Source organism: Ambystoma mexicanum, chromosome 7q (genome assembly GCF_040938575.1).
Source record: "Ambystoma mexicanum isolate Mex_15411 chromosome 7q, UKY_AmexF1_1, whole genome shotgun sequence".
NCBI classification, from domain to species: Eukaryota; Metazoa; Chordata; class Amphibia; order Caudata; family Ambystomatidae; genus Ambystoma; species Ambystoma mexicanum.
This window is the reverse complement of record NC_090941.1, coordinates 299,534,757-299,556,457: the sequence shown is the minus strand read 5'-3', so window position 1 is coordinate 299,556,457 and position 21,701 is coordinate 299,534,757. Positions and strand designations below refer to the sequence as shown.

At 38.2% G+C, this 21,701-nt stretch overlaps 1 protein-coding gene across 29 annotated transcripts in view; it reads left to right on the top strand.

The window, feature by feature from the left end:
• The window catches only part of SCEL (sciellin), a 500,729-nt gene that overhangs the window by 240,870 nt on the left and 238,158 nt on the right, over nt 1–21,701 (top strand). For 25 of the 29 annotated variants that reach the window (XM_069640234.1, XM_069640237.1, XM_069640230.1 and 22 more), the window contains 3 exons: nt 2,080–2,139; nt 3,797–3,850; nt 11,769–11,828. In XM_069640234.1, coding sequence (XP_069496335.1) covers nt 2,080–2,139; nt 3,797–3,850; nt 11,769–11,828 — 174 coding nt within the window. The remainder of the gene's footprint in view (nt 1–2,079; nt 2,140–3,796; nt 3,851–11,768; nt 11,829–21,701) is intronic. The other 4 variants (XM_069640236.1, XM_069640225.1, XM_069640228.1 and 1 more) reach the window with 1 other exon arrangement.

Here is a 21,701-nt window from a genome sequence, read left to right as displayed (position 1 = left end):
GCAATTGTGTAGCAAAATGTATTCTTGTAATACGCATGAGCGAGATGGTTAGAGGGTGAATGAGAGAGAAAGGAGAAGAGAGCATTGCAGGGGAGAATGGGCAAACATCATAGAGGATGTTGGCTAAGGCAGAGAGAGGCCAGAGAACAGTGTGTGGAGATGGGTGTTTGGAGGTCAAAGGGCCTCATCAGGAGTTGGGCGGAGCGGTAAAAATGCAGCTGTAACGCTATTACCTCTACATTACCGCTCTGCCCAATCCCGAGTTTGGGCGAGCCTCTGAGCATTCACCTCCAGCTATGTGCTGAAAGTGTATGCGCCAACTTCCTGCCCATTTTCGGCGCAATAACTGTTGCGGTAATTGCGCTGAAAATGCCCCATTCATTCATAAGGACTCAAAATAATTGGGACTTAGTCCACCACTGTAACTATTGATCCGGCTCTATCAGCGATAAGTTGGGGTAACGCTATTTGCCTGGGCCGTATTCTGGCAGATTTACCCCCGGGATATCACCCAACTTGTGATGATGCCCAAAGAAGAGAAGAAAGATGATGGAACATTATTTTGGAGGTTTGGCAGGACATCAAACAGAGAGTAGGAAGGAGGCAGAGAGTGAAGGTTAGAGAGAGTACTCAGGAGGAAGCCAGGGAGAAGGTTGGGAGAAAAATTTAAGTTGGCGACTGCAGTCAAGATTCAGCTGGAGAAGAGACTATGAAGGACGTTGGAGGTGAAATTAAGAGACAATTGATTCAGAGAGACTTAGCGTAGTATCTAGAGGAGGCAAACCCAAAGCCTGAGCAGAGTGAGCCTGGATGACTTGGCGGTACTTGGCACATCTTTTGAGGCAGTCTAGTTGGAGAGACAGATTGGTGTGGACAGGAGGTGCAGGAGAGGACGCCATGGACTTCAGATATTTGCAACTCTTTGAGGAAGAAACTGAGGACAGAGCTTTGGGGAATAAAGCCAGGACCCTGAGGTAGGGAGGCGGCAGGAATGCTCAAGTAAAGCCGCCAAATAAAGGTAGGCTATTAGCCTCTTGGTGGAAGCTGTTAGCCTCTTGATGGAAGCTTGCCAACAAGCTACCCTTGTTTGGCTCGAGCATTCAGGTTTACATGGGGTTTGAAGACCCAAGCACAAGGTTGAAATTATTGACCTGCTCATTGATTAAAATGAGTCTGTAATTCTCTGTTTCATATCAAGCCGAGTTTTTCAATATTTCATTCTTCACATGTAAACAAGACTCACCTTTATCAAGAATATTTACATAATAATTGTTAATTTTCCACACAGTTTTTATATGTGTGTATGTGTGTAATTAGAGACTTTCGGGCAGTGGGTCATGTATTCACCTCCCTCCAGCTATGATATGTTTCTCTCAGCCAAATGCGCACGGCCGACCAAGTGGCGGCGTTCTGATCACATTTCCTCCACACAAAGGGGATTTCCTGGTGGATTTTAATGGAACTCACCCACGTAACGTAGGTTTATTAAATACTGACAATACTCATGCCTCCACATCACTCTGCGGATGGAAACCACTCCAGAAGCCCTTCATCTGGTCCTCTCCTTTTTGTATTTTTCCCATTTGTACCTCCTTCTTTTAAAGAGCACAAAAGCACTTGAAAGGAGACCCAAAATGCTTCTCAAAACCATAAATAAATATAGTAAATAAATACATAAATAGATAAACATGAATACATACAGTTGCTTCCGGTGATTATAACAGCTGGAGCATAAGACATTGTCCATTATTAATTGGGCGACCAGATCCCCAATTTCCCTACAATGCTCTTATTCTGTTGAATGCTCTGGAAACCGTTCCGTTCTCATGAGGATCATTTCTCAATGAATGCGCAGGCTCAGCCAATGGGAATGGAAGCCATGCCCATGACACTGATTCCAGTAGAATCATCCTGTGTTTCAGACCACATCGTTTCTCAAGTGTCACCTTTGTTTTTTATATTCCTGTAAAGCTCTGCGTCCAGTGCTCCTGTGAGTTATTCTGCAGATGTGTGTTGATATATTGTTTTCTGTGTTGACGAGTTCAGTGTGATGATGTTAATAAAGATTTATTTTTTTAGAGACAAAGACCTTGGGGATATGATTGAAATAGGAAGTGGCGCAGCAAGAAGCAATACGAGGTAATGTTCAACCTGTAGACTGCTCTCTCTGCATGTGTGCCAGAATTAAATGCAAATACCCAAGAATGTGTTAGTCTCTTTCCACACTACGTCCTTGTTCACTTTATGGTCTGCATTAGCAGGCCACTTGGGGATTTTTGAGTGTTAATGGGGTACATGAGATATGAACCTGTGAAGAAAACTAAATCGCACCCACGCTTTCTCTTGTTCTCTCTCTCTGCCACCTTAGTATTGGTTTAGGTATGTTTGCCTGAATTCTTTTTGTTTGCAGCAAACGGACCAAAAATTATTTGGTCGGGCCCAATTTAAATGCACATGTGTTGTTTTTTTTGTCCCCCGCCTCCAATTTTAAGGAAGCGGGGGACACCCCTGCACCGGCAAAATTGCAAAATACCAACCATGGGGAGCGATGGACACCCGTACAACCGCCGCTCTCCAGGGTTGGTATTTTGCAATATATGCGACCAAATTGCCCCGAAGGCCAAATAACCCTTGTAAACTTCGACCAAATTGGTCATTAGGTCAATTGTTTTAGGTCAAATTGGCTAATACCTACTATTGTATTGCTGGATTTGCACAATGCCATGTCTACACGCCGCTCCTGTCATGCCACTTTTACTCTATTGTCTTCCTATAAAGCTCATTGTTTGATCTATTATGTATGTAGAAGGGATCATATCATCAAAGTGTTTACTAGTTAATTCGAAATTAATGAATTTACAAATTCATTAATTATAGACTATACATTTAAAAAAAACATGCCTTGTAGGCAAAATTCACTTTACTGTCTTTTTTACATCAAGTCCTGCCCCTTTTCTAACCTAATTTTACACTAGAAATACTCCTACAACAGACAAATAGGGGCAGAATATAGATCTACTGTGTACAGTTGAGAAGCGATAAAATACGTCTATCAGCCAGTCAGACTTATTGATTGGGGTCCTCCCGTCAGTAGATTCGATGTCCTATAGCAGTTGATGTGACGCTGCACAAGAAAGATGAACACACTTTCTGTTTAGTAAAAAGGTTTTTTGGTTCTAGGAGAAGGACCATTTAGGCATCAAGCCTGAAGGTACCAAAATGCTGGTTCTGAAGCTAGTTTAACAATGCTAGAACAATTGTAGGGCCTGACGGCACAGCCTCCTTTCCGTATCTGTCTACTCTGTGAGCGCTCAGATACGCGTTAAGCGGTTGTATTAAGCAATTATGGGACAGTATAGCAGGGGAAACTAGACAGCGCTTTGGTATTTGAAAGCAAAAACACAGTTCTGGCTATTCCAGACTTGGAACACATAATAAAAGCAAACTCATTTCATGGTATTAAAATGTATATTATGTGGTTTGATTTAGGGTTGGGCTCGTGGACTCACCAAATGGTAAAATCATGTCAAGCATTTAGAATAATTGGCATTCAAAGTTATGAAAATATTTTACATATGATGAATGTCATTAGATATCATTTGCGTGTTTCATTGGTTGTTCTGGAAATTGTACTAGTCAGAGGGTTGACTATAATCTTGGTCTAGTATGATTTGGGATTGCTTTTTTTAATGAAACAATGCAATTCATTCTGCTTGATTCCATTGAAAATGTAGCTGTGCATTACAGACCTGTATGATCCTTAATCCTTAATCATTTTCATATTTTTAAACCAAAGATTCGAAAATGGCACAGAAGTTACAAATACCACAGTATCATCTAGTACCAAAAGGTAATACTTTTATTGTGTCTTCAGTTTCTTTGTATCTAATGAAGTATTCGCTGTGTGCGGGTGTTCCAATGGATTGATATAATAGCAGGGCCTTGACAAGGTGACTAGGTCTAAATTATGTTTAATGTTTGAGTGTTGCATATGGAGAGCAAAGATTGGATAAAAGGCATTTTTTTATTTATAAACTTAATTTCAGTTGTAGCCAGGATTTCTTCTCTCATTTATGAGCTTCCATTGCTACATTATTTGCATCAATGTAAGTCTACCTCAATAAAAATGTTGTCTGTTTATCCCAGAATTATTCTTTTTTTCACACTACACATATTTTGGTTTATTGGGTTACCTCTTCTTCTAGCACCATCTGGTTTATGTTTTCTTTATCACACAGTTGTCAAAACATGATGTGACAGAATAACATTTTGTGGGTTTTTGCACCAGTTCTTTTTCATTTGAGGAACAAAGTCAAGGGGGATTCTGCAAGAAACTGTGCACTGACAAACTCTTTTTTTCACTTATGCTGAGAAGCTAAAGCAGTCATGTCAGTAATTAAACCTGGACTAGTCTTTTGGCCCATCGGGTGTGTATCTAGATCACTGGAATTTATATAGATGATGTATGTGAGCCTTTGCTGTGCAAAAACTCCAAATATAAACCAGCAGCTAGAAGGTGAAACAGCAGCCTTCCAGAAACAAAGATGTATGATTCCTGAAATATGCTCCTGAGAAACTGTTCAATGATTTTTCTTGACATCTTCCTTTAAGAGTCGATTGACATTAGGAAGAAGAATTAATAGTATGCATATGACTATTGGCATTCCTGGCTTTATCAATACCCAAAAGGTACTGATCGGAGAAAGTATGATAATAATCAGAATGCTATGGTCAAAATCAGGCCTGGAAGCAGTTGGGTTTAATTTTAAACAATACAGCTTCAGTCAAAGTTCCATTACTAATTACATAGTTCTGTCATATCTGATCAGCATATTGCTGAATGACTATTAAGTGATATATGCCGACAAAAGGTTATGTCATACAACCTTTAAATCTAATAAATGCACCACACTTTCATTCTTTGATTCCTGCTGTTACATATTGCTGATGCTGGTAAAATAGCCCTTCTGTCAGAGCTGAGTCTACCAAACATGGTCTCAACTTTGGAATGCCCTCTAACAAAGCAAGCGACACATTCACATTTCATCTACAAGTGAAGAGTATCTTCTGAAGGTTTAACTGAGCAAACAACATTCTTAGAGCCTGGGCTGCGGTGGAGGGGGGCGGATTAAGACAATCGATTAGTGATTGGAGCCATGTCCTTTTGTTCTTGTGGAGACAATACATTGGCAGATATAAGGCAAACTGATGGCTTAGGGGCAGTATGATTAACTTCTACAATTTTAAATATCCCAGAATGTTCAGTCTGCCACTCAGAAATGACACCAGAAGTAAGGTACCTGGGGCTGCTGCAAAAGAAGTAGGACCCTCACAATGGAGGTGTCTCATTTCTCCCTAATTTACAGTCCATAACGTGTAAATATGCATTTGGAGGAGAACTACACTTCTGGTTAATTTGTTGGAGAGCTATGGACTCAAAGCCTCCAACCAAGGGAGTAAAGGCAGGTGCATCCAGAAATGAATAGAATCCTTCCATTAACATCTCCCAGGAACAGAAGGGACATTGCATGAAGAACAAGGGAGCTTACCTGTTGGTGAGGACCTGAGACCCAGAACACTTAGATACCTACAGGGGGAGAGTGTTCCTTGAGGTGTCCCAGCACATCAACATGAACATGAAGTGGAGTATAGATCTTCAGTTTGTGGTGATCTTTGGAAAAGAAACCCAGCATTCAACTAGCCAAAGTACTACTTCTGACTGCTGCTGTTGACTAGCAGATACTAAGAACATTTGAGTCATTTATCAAGCTATCAAGCTAGCATAAAACTGCCAGTCGAACAAACCTGACTTCCTGCAATGGCCTGCTGCTTGATCCATGGAATGCTGATTCACACTACCAACCCAACAGTCAACGTATTTGTGCCAACCCACTTCAAGGACATTTCACTGTGAGCCAACCTGAGGACATTGAACAAACCTCATTGAGTCCTTCTTCACAGTGTGGAACTGCTGATTGAAACAGTCGAGGCATCCAGGCGTCAAGTCCTAAAAATTAAAGTTGGGGGACTCCTCAACAAACGCAATTGGATGCGATGTCACCAGAAAATAGCATATCAAGGTGAAATATGCCCATTTCATTAAATTGGCTTTGCATAACCACCCAAATTGCACAGGATGAATGGAATTTGCCTTTCATAAAATCAACGCACACACAAAACCAAGAGAGGATATTTTCCTCTAATAGTGTTTTTGAAAACATTAAAGGTGTGCATGTTTTAAACTCCAAGAACCAATACAAATATTTTCCTTGGAACTTCCAGTACTGAAATGCGACATTTTACCTTTAGTTGTTTGCTATTTTTCATCAGGTTATATAGTGCAGTGAAGTCTCCAGCCTACAAACCTGCTGACTGCGGTTTGATCCCGAGGTCATCTTTAATTAATAAATTCAAAGAGGTCATTCAATGTTTCTCATTTTAGGTGGGGGACTGAGTCCACCCTCTGAATAAAGTGGGTGGACTCCATCCCCCCGCGTGTACCCTCGACTTCAGCTCTGGAGACATCCCACTTCAAAGACAGTGTCATTGTGAATTAATGGAACCTAGCTGACTCCAGCATATTGAACCAGTACGTTCATACCCATGAAAAGTATCCAAAGACTAGCTCAATTCCATCGAGCTACCAAAGATGAAGAGTGAGGTAGATAAGCTAATGAACTAGGTGACACTTTCAGGAACCCAAGGTACCCTGAACACCTGGTCTTACCTTGGGCCCTTGGGTTGAGTACCCTATCATTCTCCTGATTCCAAGAATGATGATTACTTAAATGGTATTTTTCTGTTACCTTCTCTTTTTAATTAATGTATTCTCTTTGATATCCCCTTCATTGCAATTCCCATCTATCCAGTCTGCCTACTTTTGAATATTTTCTGCCTAGTCTTTGTCTTGTTCTTCTAGTGGTGGGTTGCTAGAGGTTGTAGTACTTAGTGGGTTTTAAGTCAAGCATGCTATTTGTCTACAGGTTTTAGTGGACACTCCTTTGATTTACTTTCAACTGTATTGTGATTGTATGCATTCTCTAGTAACTCGCCTCTCTGGAGAGTACAGTCTTCCCTTTGCTATCTAAGGCAAATGAAGTATGCTATTTTCTTTGAATGTTTAACCTTTGTAATTGCTTTACCTCTGATCCAGGATGTGGTACATGTATGGACAGAGCACATAAAAATGTTTGCTATCCCTTTTACCTCTTTGGCCCAGCAAGGATTTCTTTTTTTTTTTAATTTGTATTTGGTTTATTTAAACCTTTGCAAAACATTACATCAATAGAAAATCTTAAAACAAACAAGATAAAATCATTTCATCACATTTACACTTCTAATTACATCCTTGAACATTTCCTTCAGAACATACTTTGCAAAAACATTTTTTTAACATCCAAGCAAAAGTCCCCTTTCGGTAGTCTCGAACAACATAATATATCGCAGTCTAGTCGCGGACTCACTACGGACTACATTTCACACAAAAATAACCGACTATGTTGCAAGTTCAGCCTTCTTTGTAATTACGAGTACCAGCTTTCTATGGTCAGAATCTGTCGTCAATTGGTCAGAAATGGGCCTAATTTAGTGTATCTTACAGACAATCATTAAAAAATCAACCACTTTACACTTCAGAGCAATATTGGTACCATGCATCATTTCAAACCACAAGCGCTCCCTGGAAACGTTTGCAGTATCGTACACAAATTCAGAAAAAAACACATCTTTCGCTTAACAACATGGGCAAACTAATAACAAATGTACCAATGTTTCCACCACTTTAGGCTGTTCACAGAATCTGCATGATTTCTTATTCTCAATGTTTAATTTTCTTATATGGCTAATTTCATTAGTATTTAAAACATTGAACCTGAATCGCATCACAATATTACGAAATTTCCTTGACGGATATTTTGTCAGATAAGATTCAAGTATAGGAAACCACTTCCACACAGAGACAACTTGATTATATAGTTTTGAATTCATGATCGCAGCGTTATTAGCTGCCCAATCAAATGCCTTTATCAATATTTTAATTTTAGCTGGTTTCTCTAATAGACACTGCTTTGAAGCTCCAGTCTTTACCAAAGTTTTTTCTACATCAGATTGTAAGTCAGTCATATATTTCACAGTATCACCTTCTCTTAATATGTTGTACAGTGAATTCGACTCTGCCAGAATACATTTTCTATGCAACATAACTCTTTTACATTCCACTATACTTTCAAGCGAACCCAGGCCGAATTCGTACCTTGTCATTTCTACTGGAATGCATTTTGGTATGAAGTACAATACTTTTTTCCACATAAGTGCTTCCAGTCTTTTTAAATACGGAATAATTTTTACCGGGTGAAATTCTAAACCATAGGTTAGCCTTGGGATAACCTTAAGCAGGTAAAAGTCTCTGCATCCTGACATAGTGAATTTCCCAAATTTCATTTCAAGTGCCTTCAACTGATTGCCTGCCACTTTTGCTTTGGATTCCAGACATTCTTTTGAAAAATGTAGTGCCATGCTGCTAGAATAGGAATACCCTAGATATTTAAAAGCTTTCTGCAGCCTTATCTTGGTCCCTTCAACCACCCATACTGGATTTGGGTTTGCTTTGTTATTTTGACCCAAATTGATAATAACTGTTTTTGTGGGATTGATTTTTAATTTTAGTTCTTTAATGAAGACTGCACACACATCAATTAGTCTTTGTAAGCCTATCTTTGTACGATCTAACAGCAAGAAATCATCAGCGTACGCTAGCCAATTCACTGCAAATCCACCAATTTTTGGAGTTATTAAACCAGAAGACGCAATTTTTGCATTTGCGCCGGAAACATAAAGATTAAATAAAATGGCCGCCAAGGCACAGCCTTGCTTTAGGCCATTCATCACTTTAATTTCTCTGGACATCAGCCCTTCATTGTTAAGCCTTACCTTTAAAATTGTATTTGAATAAAGGTGAATAATCATCGCTAACAACCCTCTGTCAATTTTCAATGTATCGAGCCTTTGCCATAATGTTGGTCTGTCAACCATATCAAATGCTGCGGATAAGGTCATGGAAGCAGCGTAAAGAGGCCCATAGTTAGATTTCTTAGCTTGGCTTTGCAAAATAGATACAAAAAGACCACCCGCATCAGTCCCCAATCCTTTTCGAAACCCGAATTGCATCACGTCTAGGATTTCATTCTCCTCCATCCATAGCAACAGATTTTCCAATATTATCGAGGCAAAAATCTTGGCCTCTATATTAATTATTGATATTGGAGTATAGTTATTAGGGCAAAGACGATTGCCTTTTTTAAATATAAGTATCACATAAGAGACTTTCCAGGAATCAGGCATTATTTGAGACTGGAGTACATCGCTGAAGATTAGATGCAGTATCCCGGCCCATTACTCGGCACTCTGCTTCAATATAGAGCATGTCAGGTTGTTAGGTCCCGCAGTGGCAGAGGGTTTTAGCTTTTGGATCATTGCTCTTATTTTTACCACAGAAATGTCAAGACACCCTTTATATTCTTTTTATTCAACTGCTAGTGTGGCATTGGTGGACAGGGCATATAAATTCTCAAAAAAATGGCACCATACTGATTCCCCAATCAGATTAGTGATTAACTGCACCTGCAATGCTTCAGTGCTATTGATAAGAGACCAATAGTTTCTAGAGTTGGTCTCCTTCATAGCACCAAGCATAGCTTCTGTGTCTTTCTGTTAGAGATCGGCTCTGTGCTGAATCATCCAATTTCTATAAGGATTCACCACTAAAGGATTCTGGTCTTTGGTCTATGTGGGCACTTTCACAATGGTGACTACTTTCTAGCATTAGGCCTTTTTGCATTTGCATTATGATATAATGTATGCTTCTTACATTTTGCACAGAATGGCAGTCTTTTAGATATAAATGTTGAATCTCACAACTCCCACCATTGATTACTCTTTTTTATTATTTGCCATCAATCTCACTTCTGTATTCCCTCCTCAGTGGTAAACAGGGTCTACATGTCTTCTAGCCTCTCTGAGTTTATTATTCACATGTTTCAACCACTCTCAGGATCAGAGTTTTTATCTCCTTTCAGGTTCAGCATTAAGACATCCCTCCCTTTCAAAGGTTCTTTACTTTTCAGGTTTGAGACATCTCCAAGTCGCAGGTTCATAGGTTGACCATAGCTCAGATTAGAGCTTTAGTGCACCTCTCAGCTTCAAGGATTTAACATGTTACAGGTTTCTTAACATCAAACTCAAGGGTGTCTGTTGGGTCCTGTCTGACTGTCCTGATTGACACAGAGAGTGAGCATTGGAATGCTGGTGTGTTCTATGTGCATGTGCTGCTCAGAGAATGTTGGTTGAGTGCTGCATGGATGCCATTTTTTTTAGGATGAGCTGGCATGGATGTCAATGTATCACTTCTCAGGTTGGAGACATTCTCACATCTCTGTTTAGTGTTTCTGCCAGCACTCAGGTTCAAAGGATAGTCACTTCTTTGATTTGATGTTCCCTCACTTCTCAAGCTCAAAGTTACATCACTACTCAGATTCAAGCTTCAGGCACTCCTCAGGCTCAAGGGTCTATTACTTCCCAGGTTCAATATTTCCTCACCTCTCAAGCTTCAGATTTCACCACTTCTCAAGTTTGAGGTTTGCACATATCTCAGGAGCAATGTCTTTTCACTTCTCATGTTCATTGTCTCAGCCCTCTCCGTTTCAAGGGCTCTCGCCTTCCAAGTCTCAGCACCACTTACACTGAAGAGGTCAACCTCTATCAGCTGCAAATGCTCAGTGGATAACAACCTTCAGTTCCCAGCTACACTTGGGTCACTGTCTCCGACCTCTCAGATTCCATCACCTTTCAGGCCCAGGTACTCCGCTCCTTTAAGATTCATGGGGTTTTCTCTCACAAGCTCAAAGTATGTCCAGATTCTGCATCCCTTAGCCTTCACTCTGGCTCTTCTGGTCCAGTCTTCAGACATCAAGTGCCAATGAGGGTTTGATGTCAGCCATTAAAGTTGTTGGCTCCACCCTTATGACCTCCTCCCTTTTAGATAGACAAGTTTGAACTTCCACTGACATGTTATAGGTAGCCTCCATGTGGATCTGTACCTCCTTAGTAGGATAATCCCAGTTCAGCAGGAAGTTGAAAAAGGGCTTCCTGCTATTTCGAATTGTTTCTGCATGGACTCAGATGCATCCAAAGTCTTATAGTCTCTTGTGCATATGACTCTGTGGGGCGGCAAGAGTCCAGAACTAACAGGTGTCTGATGCATGTCCTTTCTCCACATATCTCTGCTGCCCACACTCTTCATTCTCCTGCTAGTCAGATGCTGTCACATTGACGCCAGCTGTGGCATGACCATTTACCTCCTTGATACGGTCTTACTGGCTTAGTCCAAAGGCAAATAAGTGAGACCCATACTCAGGCTTGCTTCGATAAAATACTCACTTGTTGATGAAAATAAAAGCCCCTGCTTTGGGGATGAAGCTTTGGATTTTCTTTCCCTTTGACTTGTGTTGTTTGAGTAATCATGTATTCCTCTTGAAGAAGTTAAAACAATATTTTTAGTGTACAAATATCTTAATACTGGCCCTTTGAAACATTTACTCAACGCTCCTCAGCTTCATTTGCATTGCACACTCTCTGATACTTTAAAACATTATCAATCGCTATTTACAGTACATTATTTGCTGTTTCATGTATGTTGAGTACCTAGGTTTGGCTTGCTTATTGTGTTTAGGGTGATCAAGCTAACCTGCATGTATTTCTGTTTTTTTTGTTAGAGATCAAGATGTCGGCAGCTTCATTGATATCGGAAGTGCTGCAGGGAAGAACAGCAAGAGGTAAAACTTAGACTATTCAACCTCAGGCTATATTTTCTCTGTTCTTCAATGTTTGCAACAGTGCTGATGTGGCAGAGATGTATTGTTGTCGGCTTCTTACTCAGTTTCTTCACTTTTCGCTTTAACTCTCTACATTTTACCAGTCACATAAATATTTTCATAAGTGAGGACCTATTTGTCTGAAATGCGCGAGAATTGAGATAGATGGCAATTCTGTGTTGATGTCTTCAGATTCGAACAAAAAGTATTGAAGCCACAATACCTGTTGCCTATGGGGAGAAAACCATAAAAATTGGCAGGTTGAGTTATTGCATTTCAGTGTAACTCATGACATCCAGTGGATTCTGAGATTTTGCGTTCAAGATTGATGCATTGCTTGAAATAAAAAGCAGAGCATTTGACTTGGTTCTCACTGAAAATGTTGTGAATCTGGCTCTTATGGACCACACATATCTGAATGTTGGTATCTGCGGTTGGGAAGGTTATGTTCTGACCTCTAGTGTTGAGTGACAGCAGATTTTCACACTTCATATCATTGTGTTGTTATTTTCCTTGTAGCTTATATTTTACTAGCATCATCAGCAAGAAGGATCCCATTTCAAATTAGTCAGGATATGATGAGCTGTGTGGTAAACAATGAAATTCGGTATTACTGCAAATTATGCAGCATTTCATTAATAAATATGAGGTCAAATGTGGTAAATTCTACCACATGTTTGCTTGAATAGAGGACACCAGTTGGATCAATTAGAAATCCTACATGCAATTTATAAACTACAATTTGAATATATACTACAACATTTAAATTATAAGGTACCATTGTGTAATAGATTATAAGCACTGTAACGATTATCCATTCTGATATTCCTGCTTGCCTAAACACCACAGACAACAATAAAAATTCTAGTTCTGGGTTTACTGCTATACTTTGTCCATTGGGCCCTTTACAGATGCGTAAACCATTTTTTGTTAATTTTAATGCAATGATGATAACAACATTAATTTGAAAATGTGGGTACCATAGAATAAAAAAAGAAAACAACTAAAACATGAAACCTTAAAGTTGAGTGCTAGGGATGACATGACTTTAATCTCTGTTTCGTAACTGCAATGTTTTGCAAAATACAACCACTTTTTATTAGGTAATTCCTAATCAAGTTAACATTAGCTTTGTTTCAAGGTCAAGGTGCATGAGGTTTTTGTATAGGTTTGCTTACTTACTGCAGTACCTTACAGAGATCATATTAAAAGTGACGACATCATGGTGTCGTGCATGGTGCGTACTGCAGAGGTTAGTAAAGTTACAAGCCATAAGGATAAACACACTTATTTTCAAAAATCCTCAACAACTGACAATATTTTGAGATGGTAGGTATATGGAAACACGGATTGCAAAGGAACCAGTAAAAATAGCTGATCACTTTAATTCACATTTCTATAAAAGAAAAACTGATATTGATAATGATGACATTCAGTACAGACTGATATGGAAGGTTTAATTGGGGCTGGAAGTCATTGAAGAATAATGGGAGACAATATTAGAAAAAGAAAAACAACTATAGTGATCCGATCTACTACACAGAAGATTGTAAGATTATTTCAGGAAGTAGATGGAAACTGTCTAAAATGTGTGGCAATGGAGGATTGTCTTTTTCCCATTATTAGCTTTAGGTCCAGACCTAAGCAAATATACGGGGCAAGCTAAACCCGAATTATGGATATACACCATAGATCTATCAGATGACCCTGAATCATAGTAATACTCCATTGACCTATCAGATTGACAACTATGAATACAAGCCTGGTTCCAATTGAAATATTGTTGAATTAGTTGAAATTAGATAGGCAGTTAATTTTTGCACTAATCATCTAAGCTGGAACTATTTATATGAAATATTGGAAACAAGTAATCACTTTCTTATGGAGAATGGCAGGAAAAAGTATTTTACTTTGCCACATTCCAAAAAGCCATAATAAATGACGAATGCAGTGATAAGGATATGACTAAACCGTGGCAAAGACTAATGGAGAAAAGGTAACTGAGAATATTAAATATAACTGAACTTTGAGATTTTTTTTATTTTTCTTCTTTACCTGTTTTGAAGGTAATTTCCCTTTCCATAATTTATTTGCCAGAAGAAATTATATTTTGTAAAATCAGCCAATGAAAACCTCCTCCTTCATTATTTATTACAAAAGATAATTAATGAAACAATACCATAGGCATCTTTTTACTTAACTAATCAGATAATTTATTTAATCAATTTATTGGATACAAATATGTACACTTTGAATAAGATAATTTGTGAACCGAGAAAAGGTGCATCTTAGAAAAGACAATGGTTGTGGCTTCCTCCAGTTCTTGGTTAGTTCTCAACAGGAAAAAAACATAGGGGCCCCATTTAGAATTGAACAATATGTTAAACCATGCAGAACAATGTAAAGCTAGTTTTTAACGCAAATTATTTAGCATTTCCATATATAGAAAAAATGACGTGTACTTCATTTTGCTTAACTTCCAATGAGCTCATAGGTAGAATCCACCAGGAATCCATAAAAACAGTTTTTAATGAAAAATGTGGATATAGTCTTCATCCAGTGCATTGCAATACATCCTTGTGCACTAGATTATCAAATACTGTCACAGTGGCTGCCTTTTGGCAATCATATTTAAGTGATATTTAAGCCGTTTTGCAAATGTTTTGGTTTAACCTAACAAAGACAATCCTTGTTTAATTACCTAGTTGACATCATTGAACTATTTTAGACATTTACTAAAAACATTCTACGTTTGCTTTTGATTTTAGACCATAAGTAATTGCCAAGCAAAAAATTAATAATAACAACGAGTTTTTATATAGCGCTACAAACCTGCAGGTATCCAAGCGCTGCAATAACAGTTGTTATTACTATCCCACTGCGTGGTACTCAATTTATCGACCTCAGAAGGATGAAAAGCTGAGTTGGCCCTGCCGGGATTCGAACATGAGTCAGCAGGCTACACACGCATGTCAGAACTAGCGCTCAACTCTCTGTGCTATGTGACCGGCTAAAAAATAGTGAAATAGTGCAAACACATTGCCATCTCCCTTTAATTAATATATGCAACTGAATTACAATATCAAATAATCTCCTCTAACTTAAACCTCTGGAAGCATGTGGTTCCATTATTATTGTAATTGATTAATTGCTCTTATGATTCAGAACAAGTATTTATAAAAATAAATGTATAATCCGAAAAGTTGACAAACTGTGACTTACTCAAGAAATACAATCACACACATCATAAGTATTATAATTAGAGCACCATTACAATGTGGCACTTACCCAACACAGAAAATACTAGTAGTCCACAGGAGGAATATTTAATTTCTCTGTAAAGTGGTCTTAATTCCTGGCTGTGCTGAGGAATGCTTTTGGGTGTGTGCTTCTGGCTTTGCTTCCATTCATGAAGTGAACATTACATTATTAACGGCCATAGTATTTTTCTAAAAGCCAAAAACCTAATAACATTACTGAAGCAACACAACCTGCTGAAATGAGTAAGACGGGGTACATTTTTAAAGGTGTTTATTTGCTCGATTGGTGTTTGCAAAGGTTAACATATCTGTGATAAATTCTGGATAAGCTCCATCTTAGTGCATAATATCACAGTATCAAAAAAGAACAGCATGATAATGCTCTCATTTTCAGTTATATCATGGCATTACGCTTCTGCCTGGAAAGCTTATTAGTGGCAAGATTTAAAGCAATGGGGCAATCACAGACTTTGTTTATCACAGTTGCTTGGCAGTTTCAATTCAAATTTCAGAGACGTTACGCTAGCAAGCATATTTATATAATATTACAGTATTTTATTGCAATTTCTATTCATTTGTTCAGTGTGCTGTACTGTCTAGCTTCCATTTTCAAGTGCTTTACCATTCATTAAATCAACAAATTTACAAACACATGAAACCATTCAGATATAAAAATAAAGTGAATGTAACGATTAGGAGGTTTTTGTATAGATCTGGTAACCCCCAGTACTTTAAGAAGGTGAGATTGGAAGTGGTAAAGGTATGGTGTCATACATGGAGGGAACTGCAGAGTTTACTTGGAAAAAAACTATTGACGAGGACATTAAAAAGCATTTTGCAATTTATAAAAAGATTTACAATAATATTCTATAATTTTAATTGACGACATTTCAATATATACAACTTTACTTTAAAAAATGGATAAATTGATGAAACTGGCACCCAAATTGGAAGAAATATTACAGGTGGTATATATAAGTGATCATTTTAATTCCCAATTCTAAAAAAATAATATGGATTAATATTGAGAATGGTAAATCCCATTCCCGGGGAGTCCCATAGGACAATATCCCATAGGACTCCACGGGAATGGGGTCACTGAAGCACCGGGGCCATCCGTGCCCCTTCCGGCAGACTCAGGGCCTGATTCACAGAGCTTTTTCCTATGGGATTGCGCCGTTATAAAACGCTTCTTTTTTTTAATTGAATTTTTTAATTATTTGTATTTGGCACAATGCACCTTTACAAATATTTAGTACAATACAATTTATCAAAAATAAACACTGATAACCCATAAAAAAACAGATTCATTCATATTTCACAAAATTGAGATTAACCTGTTAATGCATTCATCCTAAAAACATAAAAGAAATCGACTCTTACAACTTTACATCTCTGTTGGATTAGTTAGAAACCTGGGTTTTGAGATCAGTAAGCTTTTCCTGGATAACTGTAATGAAACGTGTTAATGTAAGTATCAGCATCTGTGATTTACCCCACATACATTGCGACCACAACAAATCTCTCGAGAGTAGCAAGTCAGCATTATAAAATCTACCCATATTTAGGGTCCGAAGAGTCTCAAAGTCTCAAAGGTGTTTAAGAGCCTCACTCATTTCATTGTTACCACAGAATCTGCACCCGCAGAGCCTCTCACATTATAATTTTTAGACCAGTGCTTTGTTCTGTCTGCAGTGTGGATTAAGTAATCTCAAATACAAATTCCTTGCTTTAGGACACGTAAATATTAACAAATATTGCAATCATGGAAATTGTTTATGAAAAAAACAATATTGGTCTCTATAAGATTTGTATTTAGCATTGAGCTCAATCGTATTTGCCCAGTCCATTTGGAAAATAAATCTTTTTTACCACACTTGCTCGTTCATATAGTTCCTTTCGGCCCATAGCTATTAGTTGTAGTAACGATTCCATCTTCTTGACATAACACTTAATTGACAATGGGTGTTCCTTCATCACCATACAACAAAAATCCTGATACAATGAGTTTGGTGGGAGTATAGCATTTTCCCATAGTTCGTTAATTTTCTGCACCAAAATTTCGATGCTAATGAGTTCAAGCCAAGTTCATGAATGATTAATGAATTTGGGAGTGATTTGGGGAGACCCAAAAAACTTTCCAGATTTTACCTTGCAGCTTGTTGAGTATCTTTGTTAAATCCCTTATACATAAGTCAAGACCATACAGAACAATAGGTTCGACCTTTAGAGTGTAAAACTCCATCGTAGGTATAAGAGAGAGTTTTGAATATTTATGGTAAATAATCTTCATTTGCGATATCAGGGGAGTTGTTTTACGATTCAGTGTACTACTCCACTTTACCAATACGTTGGAATCACATAGGTTATAACCTAAATACCTTGTTGCCAACACCTGCTGAATGGCCACATTAGTCATCTTCCATATGAATCTACAGATTTTTTTCCTATTTGCAAATACCATTATGTTTGATTTATTTACGTTAATGGCAAGATTGTTACGTTTTGCATAATCATAGAACACATTCAATTTGGTCTGCAGCCCACCTGGTGTACGATCACACAAAATGATATCATCAGCGAATGCTAACCAATTAATCCGGGTATCACCCAACATCACTGGAAATACACCAGATGTTCCCGTATTTTATCAATATTGCAGATATAAAGGTTAACCAATATAGCTGCCAACTGACAGCCTTGCTTAACCCCTACCTCTGTATCAATTGCCTCTGTAGTAGATCCATCTTGTTTGATACTTACCATGTATGACGTATTGGAATGCAGTAGTGCTATAAGCCCCACAATATAACCTGGTATGCCATATCCAAGTAGCTTTTTCAACAGCCTCTCCCTTATGACACTGTCAAAGGCTGCAGAAAGGTCCAATGATGCCATATAGATGGCACCTGAGGAGGTGTTATGTGAGGTTTCCAGCAAATGAGCAAGGATGGTGGTGTTAAATGAAGTCCCCATCGCCTTACGAAATCCCACCTGATATTTAGATAGAAACTGTTTCTTGGCCACACAAATCTCTAATTCCCTTAGGAGAAGCTAGCAAAGACTTAAGTAGGTACGTCAATCAAGGATATTGGGTGAAAATTTCCCGGGTCATCAATGGGCCCTTTTTTATGGATGGGAACGATTATTGCAGTGAGCCATAATTGTGGGATAGTTCTAGTTTCAAAAATCAAATAAATGTTACCTTTTATCACTTTGGCCAAAAAGTGAGGATCGTCTTTTAGTACGCATGAGGGGATCCCATCCGGCCCTGCGGCCTTTGAGTATGATAACTTTTTAATGGCCCATATGACATCACCTAAATTCCATACACATTCGCGAGGAATCTTATTGGCAAGAACAGAAATGTTGGCTGAGTGTAAACCCAACGGTAACACATGTCTATCCAATATATATTCACTCCACTTCCTACCTGTGATTGCTGTATGAAAAATCGGGGAAGTCCCTTTACCCTGTGAGCGTAAAATCACCCAAATATCTTTAGTTTTACGCCTGCAAATCAGGCTGATCATTTTTTGGTTTTCCGCTAGGTGTTGTGCTCTCTTCACCACCTTGATGACATATCTACGTCGTAGTTGTATCTGTTTTTTTACATGGGTAAATTCAATGTAGTTTTCAATTTCCCTCTTTACCCTTCTAATATCACGTTTAATATCCACAATTTCAGCATTAAATTTGCAGGAATGTAAACTTACATACTCTTTTTGGGAGTTTACTATGGCTTCTAAATGCCATTTTACCATATTTGTGTTCAGGTCTGTGATTTTTTGTTTATTCCAAAACAGGGCTGGAGTGAACTCATTACACCACATGTCCCGGTTGACCAAGTATGCAAAGTCTCTACATATTTTAGGATCCCATCGAATCGACTTAGGATGTTTATCAATTTCGGCTAGTGCTAGATGTGTAACTTTCGTATGCATTTCCAAGAGAACTTCTAAGCTTAGATTCAGCAACATGTGATCACTGTACCCCATGTTTTTTACCTTAATAGGCTTGGATATTTGCAATAATGTTTCAGATACAGCGATGCAATCAATCAATGAGCTTAGTTTTCCTATGAACCATATGCTTTGCCTCTGATCTTTGGCATGTGGGAGTATGTGTATGTTCCAATTTTGAAGGAACTTCAACCAGCAGTACCCACGTTCGAATGCCCAGGCGGTGTGTACATTAGTTGCTGGTGTTAACTTAAACACTTAAACAGAGCGGAATCCTTGAGGATGGCATTGAAGTCACCACCCAGAATGTTTTTCATTCCTCAAGAATTGCGTCTGTAAAATAACATCTAGTTCTTTGATTGTGCTAAGATGTGAGCTATATGTCGGATTACTATACAAATTGATCAATATCACTTTGGTGTGACCAAGCATTATTTCAACAGCTAATAATGCATCCGAGGAAGAAATCAAATTCGCATCCATTTTCATGCTATTATTAACAAGCGTCAGTAAATCACCTAAGGGCGTCCAAACTCAGCCCGCATGGCAGGATGATTAAATGACTTAAAAAACTATCTATATAAATAGCATTAACTGCCATTGTCTCTTGTATCATAATAACGCTGGAATTGGGTGGTATCAAATTATTCATGAGATATTTCTGCAAATTGTTGAAACCACAACAATTCCAGCTTATTATCGAGATGGTTGGGAGTTATGCGTGACTTTGATGGCATTAACTACAGAGGTAATCTGGGTTAGCAAGTTCTGTGTCATAACTGTATCAGCGCTGAAATTCACACCTGCAGTTGTGGAATTTATTACCTGTTGCATTTGAAATTCTATGAATTTTGTCACCTCATTCATGCCTGCAAAGCAATACAATTCATAACCCAACATCTGAAAGTTCTCACTTTGTTCACGTAACATTTTTGCAATTAGAGGGGACTGAACCTTACATAACATTCTGTTATTGTTAACAATAGATAGTTTGATCCATTAAATATCATGGGTGTTCAAATTCCTCAGTGTCAGTATTTTTTTTAACATATTCAGTAGGTACAAGCAATTAATTCTGTCATTAGCATGAGTTTGTGGGTCACTACTCCATCCAATGACCATTTGCATTTGCTTCGGAATATCGTCACATGACCTTATATCTAGGGAGTCTGAGTGATGCTCTTTTATAGAACCTACACTACTCTCTTTCCACCTAGATTGAGCCTATTGTTGCTGTGTCCCCCCCCCCCCCAAACACCCTGTATGGAAGTATTTTTGACTTTCATTTGATAACTCACTTTTATCAACATTTTCCGTAGTGCTAGGTGTGTCTATTTGACACTTAGCCTGGATGACTGGAATTTCACTCATTCGATTCTCAGGCTTGGTATGTTTCAGACATAGATATAGGATTTTTGGTTCTACTTTTTGGTTGGGGACCTGACAGTGTAATTATTTCATCTTGATCTCCATTACCACTGTCCCTTTTGTAAGTTTTTTTGTTTTTTGTAACCTTATAGAACCCAGCTAAATTCGATTGTTTCATAGTATTTTTTTGTGTCTTATTAGTTTTATGAGTGCAACTTGTAGAATCTCCTTTGCCTGCTAGCAAACTTTTCACTACCTGTTTGTCGGCATCCTCCATTTGTACATCACCTGAGATACTCAGATGATGTATTTCTGTGCTACCCATCTGAGTGTGTTCGTCTTGAATTTCCACTTCAAGATGTGCATGCGATTCTGCATCTAGCTGACTAAGGTCTACACCATTTCCGTCTGACACCTCTTTCGCTATTCTTTTCTTTTTTTTGGATCAAACTCTTTTTCTTAATTTCTGTTTTTTTTTTTAGAAATACTGTCATTACGTTTTCTTATTTTCTCCTCTCGTTTTTTTGCTCTTTGATGTCGTTTCTTTCCTTTTTAGACATAAAGAATTTCCATCCCTGATTAATTTCAGGCTCATTTTTTGGGGTGTCTACAATCAAATCATCCTTCTTTTTGTACATCCTTGTTGATCCATGAATGCCGTAAGTACAGCAGGACTGACAGGAGTGGAAAGAACTGTGACCCCTGTATCCTCTTTAGTTGGTTCACTTTTAAGGGGAGAACTGGGTAATTTACTTCTCATCATTTCCTTTGTCATCAAATTTTCCAAAGACAACAATCTTTCATGATGTAATTTTACTAACTTAATGAGATCAATCTTTTCAATCTCCTCTTGTCTAAGGTTGCGCCCGTTGTTGCATTTCCATTGCAGGGAATCTGTGTGTTAATAACTGTTGTAATGGTCTGTGTTGCTTGTGTTATCATAATACTAGAATGCATATTAGCTGAGTTCTGTGTTGAAGCATTAGTAGCCATATCTGCATTGAGATTTGCTTGAAGAGATGCAATACCATCATATGCCAACATGAACCCCTCTACTTTGTTTAACTTTCCCAATATCTCAGCAAGGGATACTTTCATTTCCCTTATTGCAAAGTGTGTAAATTCATGACCTTTGTCCAAGAGGTTCAATATTCGTGTTAATACAGGGAATGTGTGACAATTCTGTTCATTTAAGTCAATCATCATTTCATCAGTAAGGTTATGGGAGGCAAACCCCCTTGCTA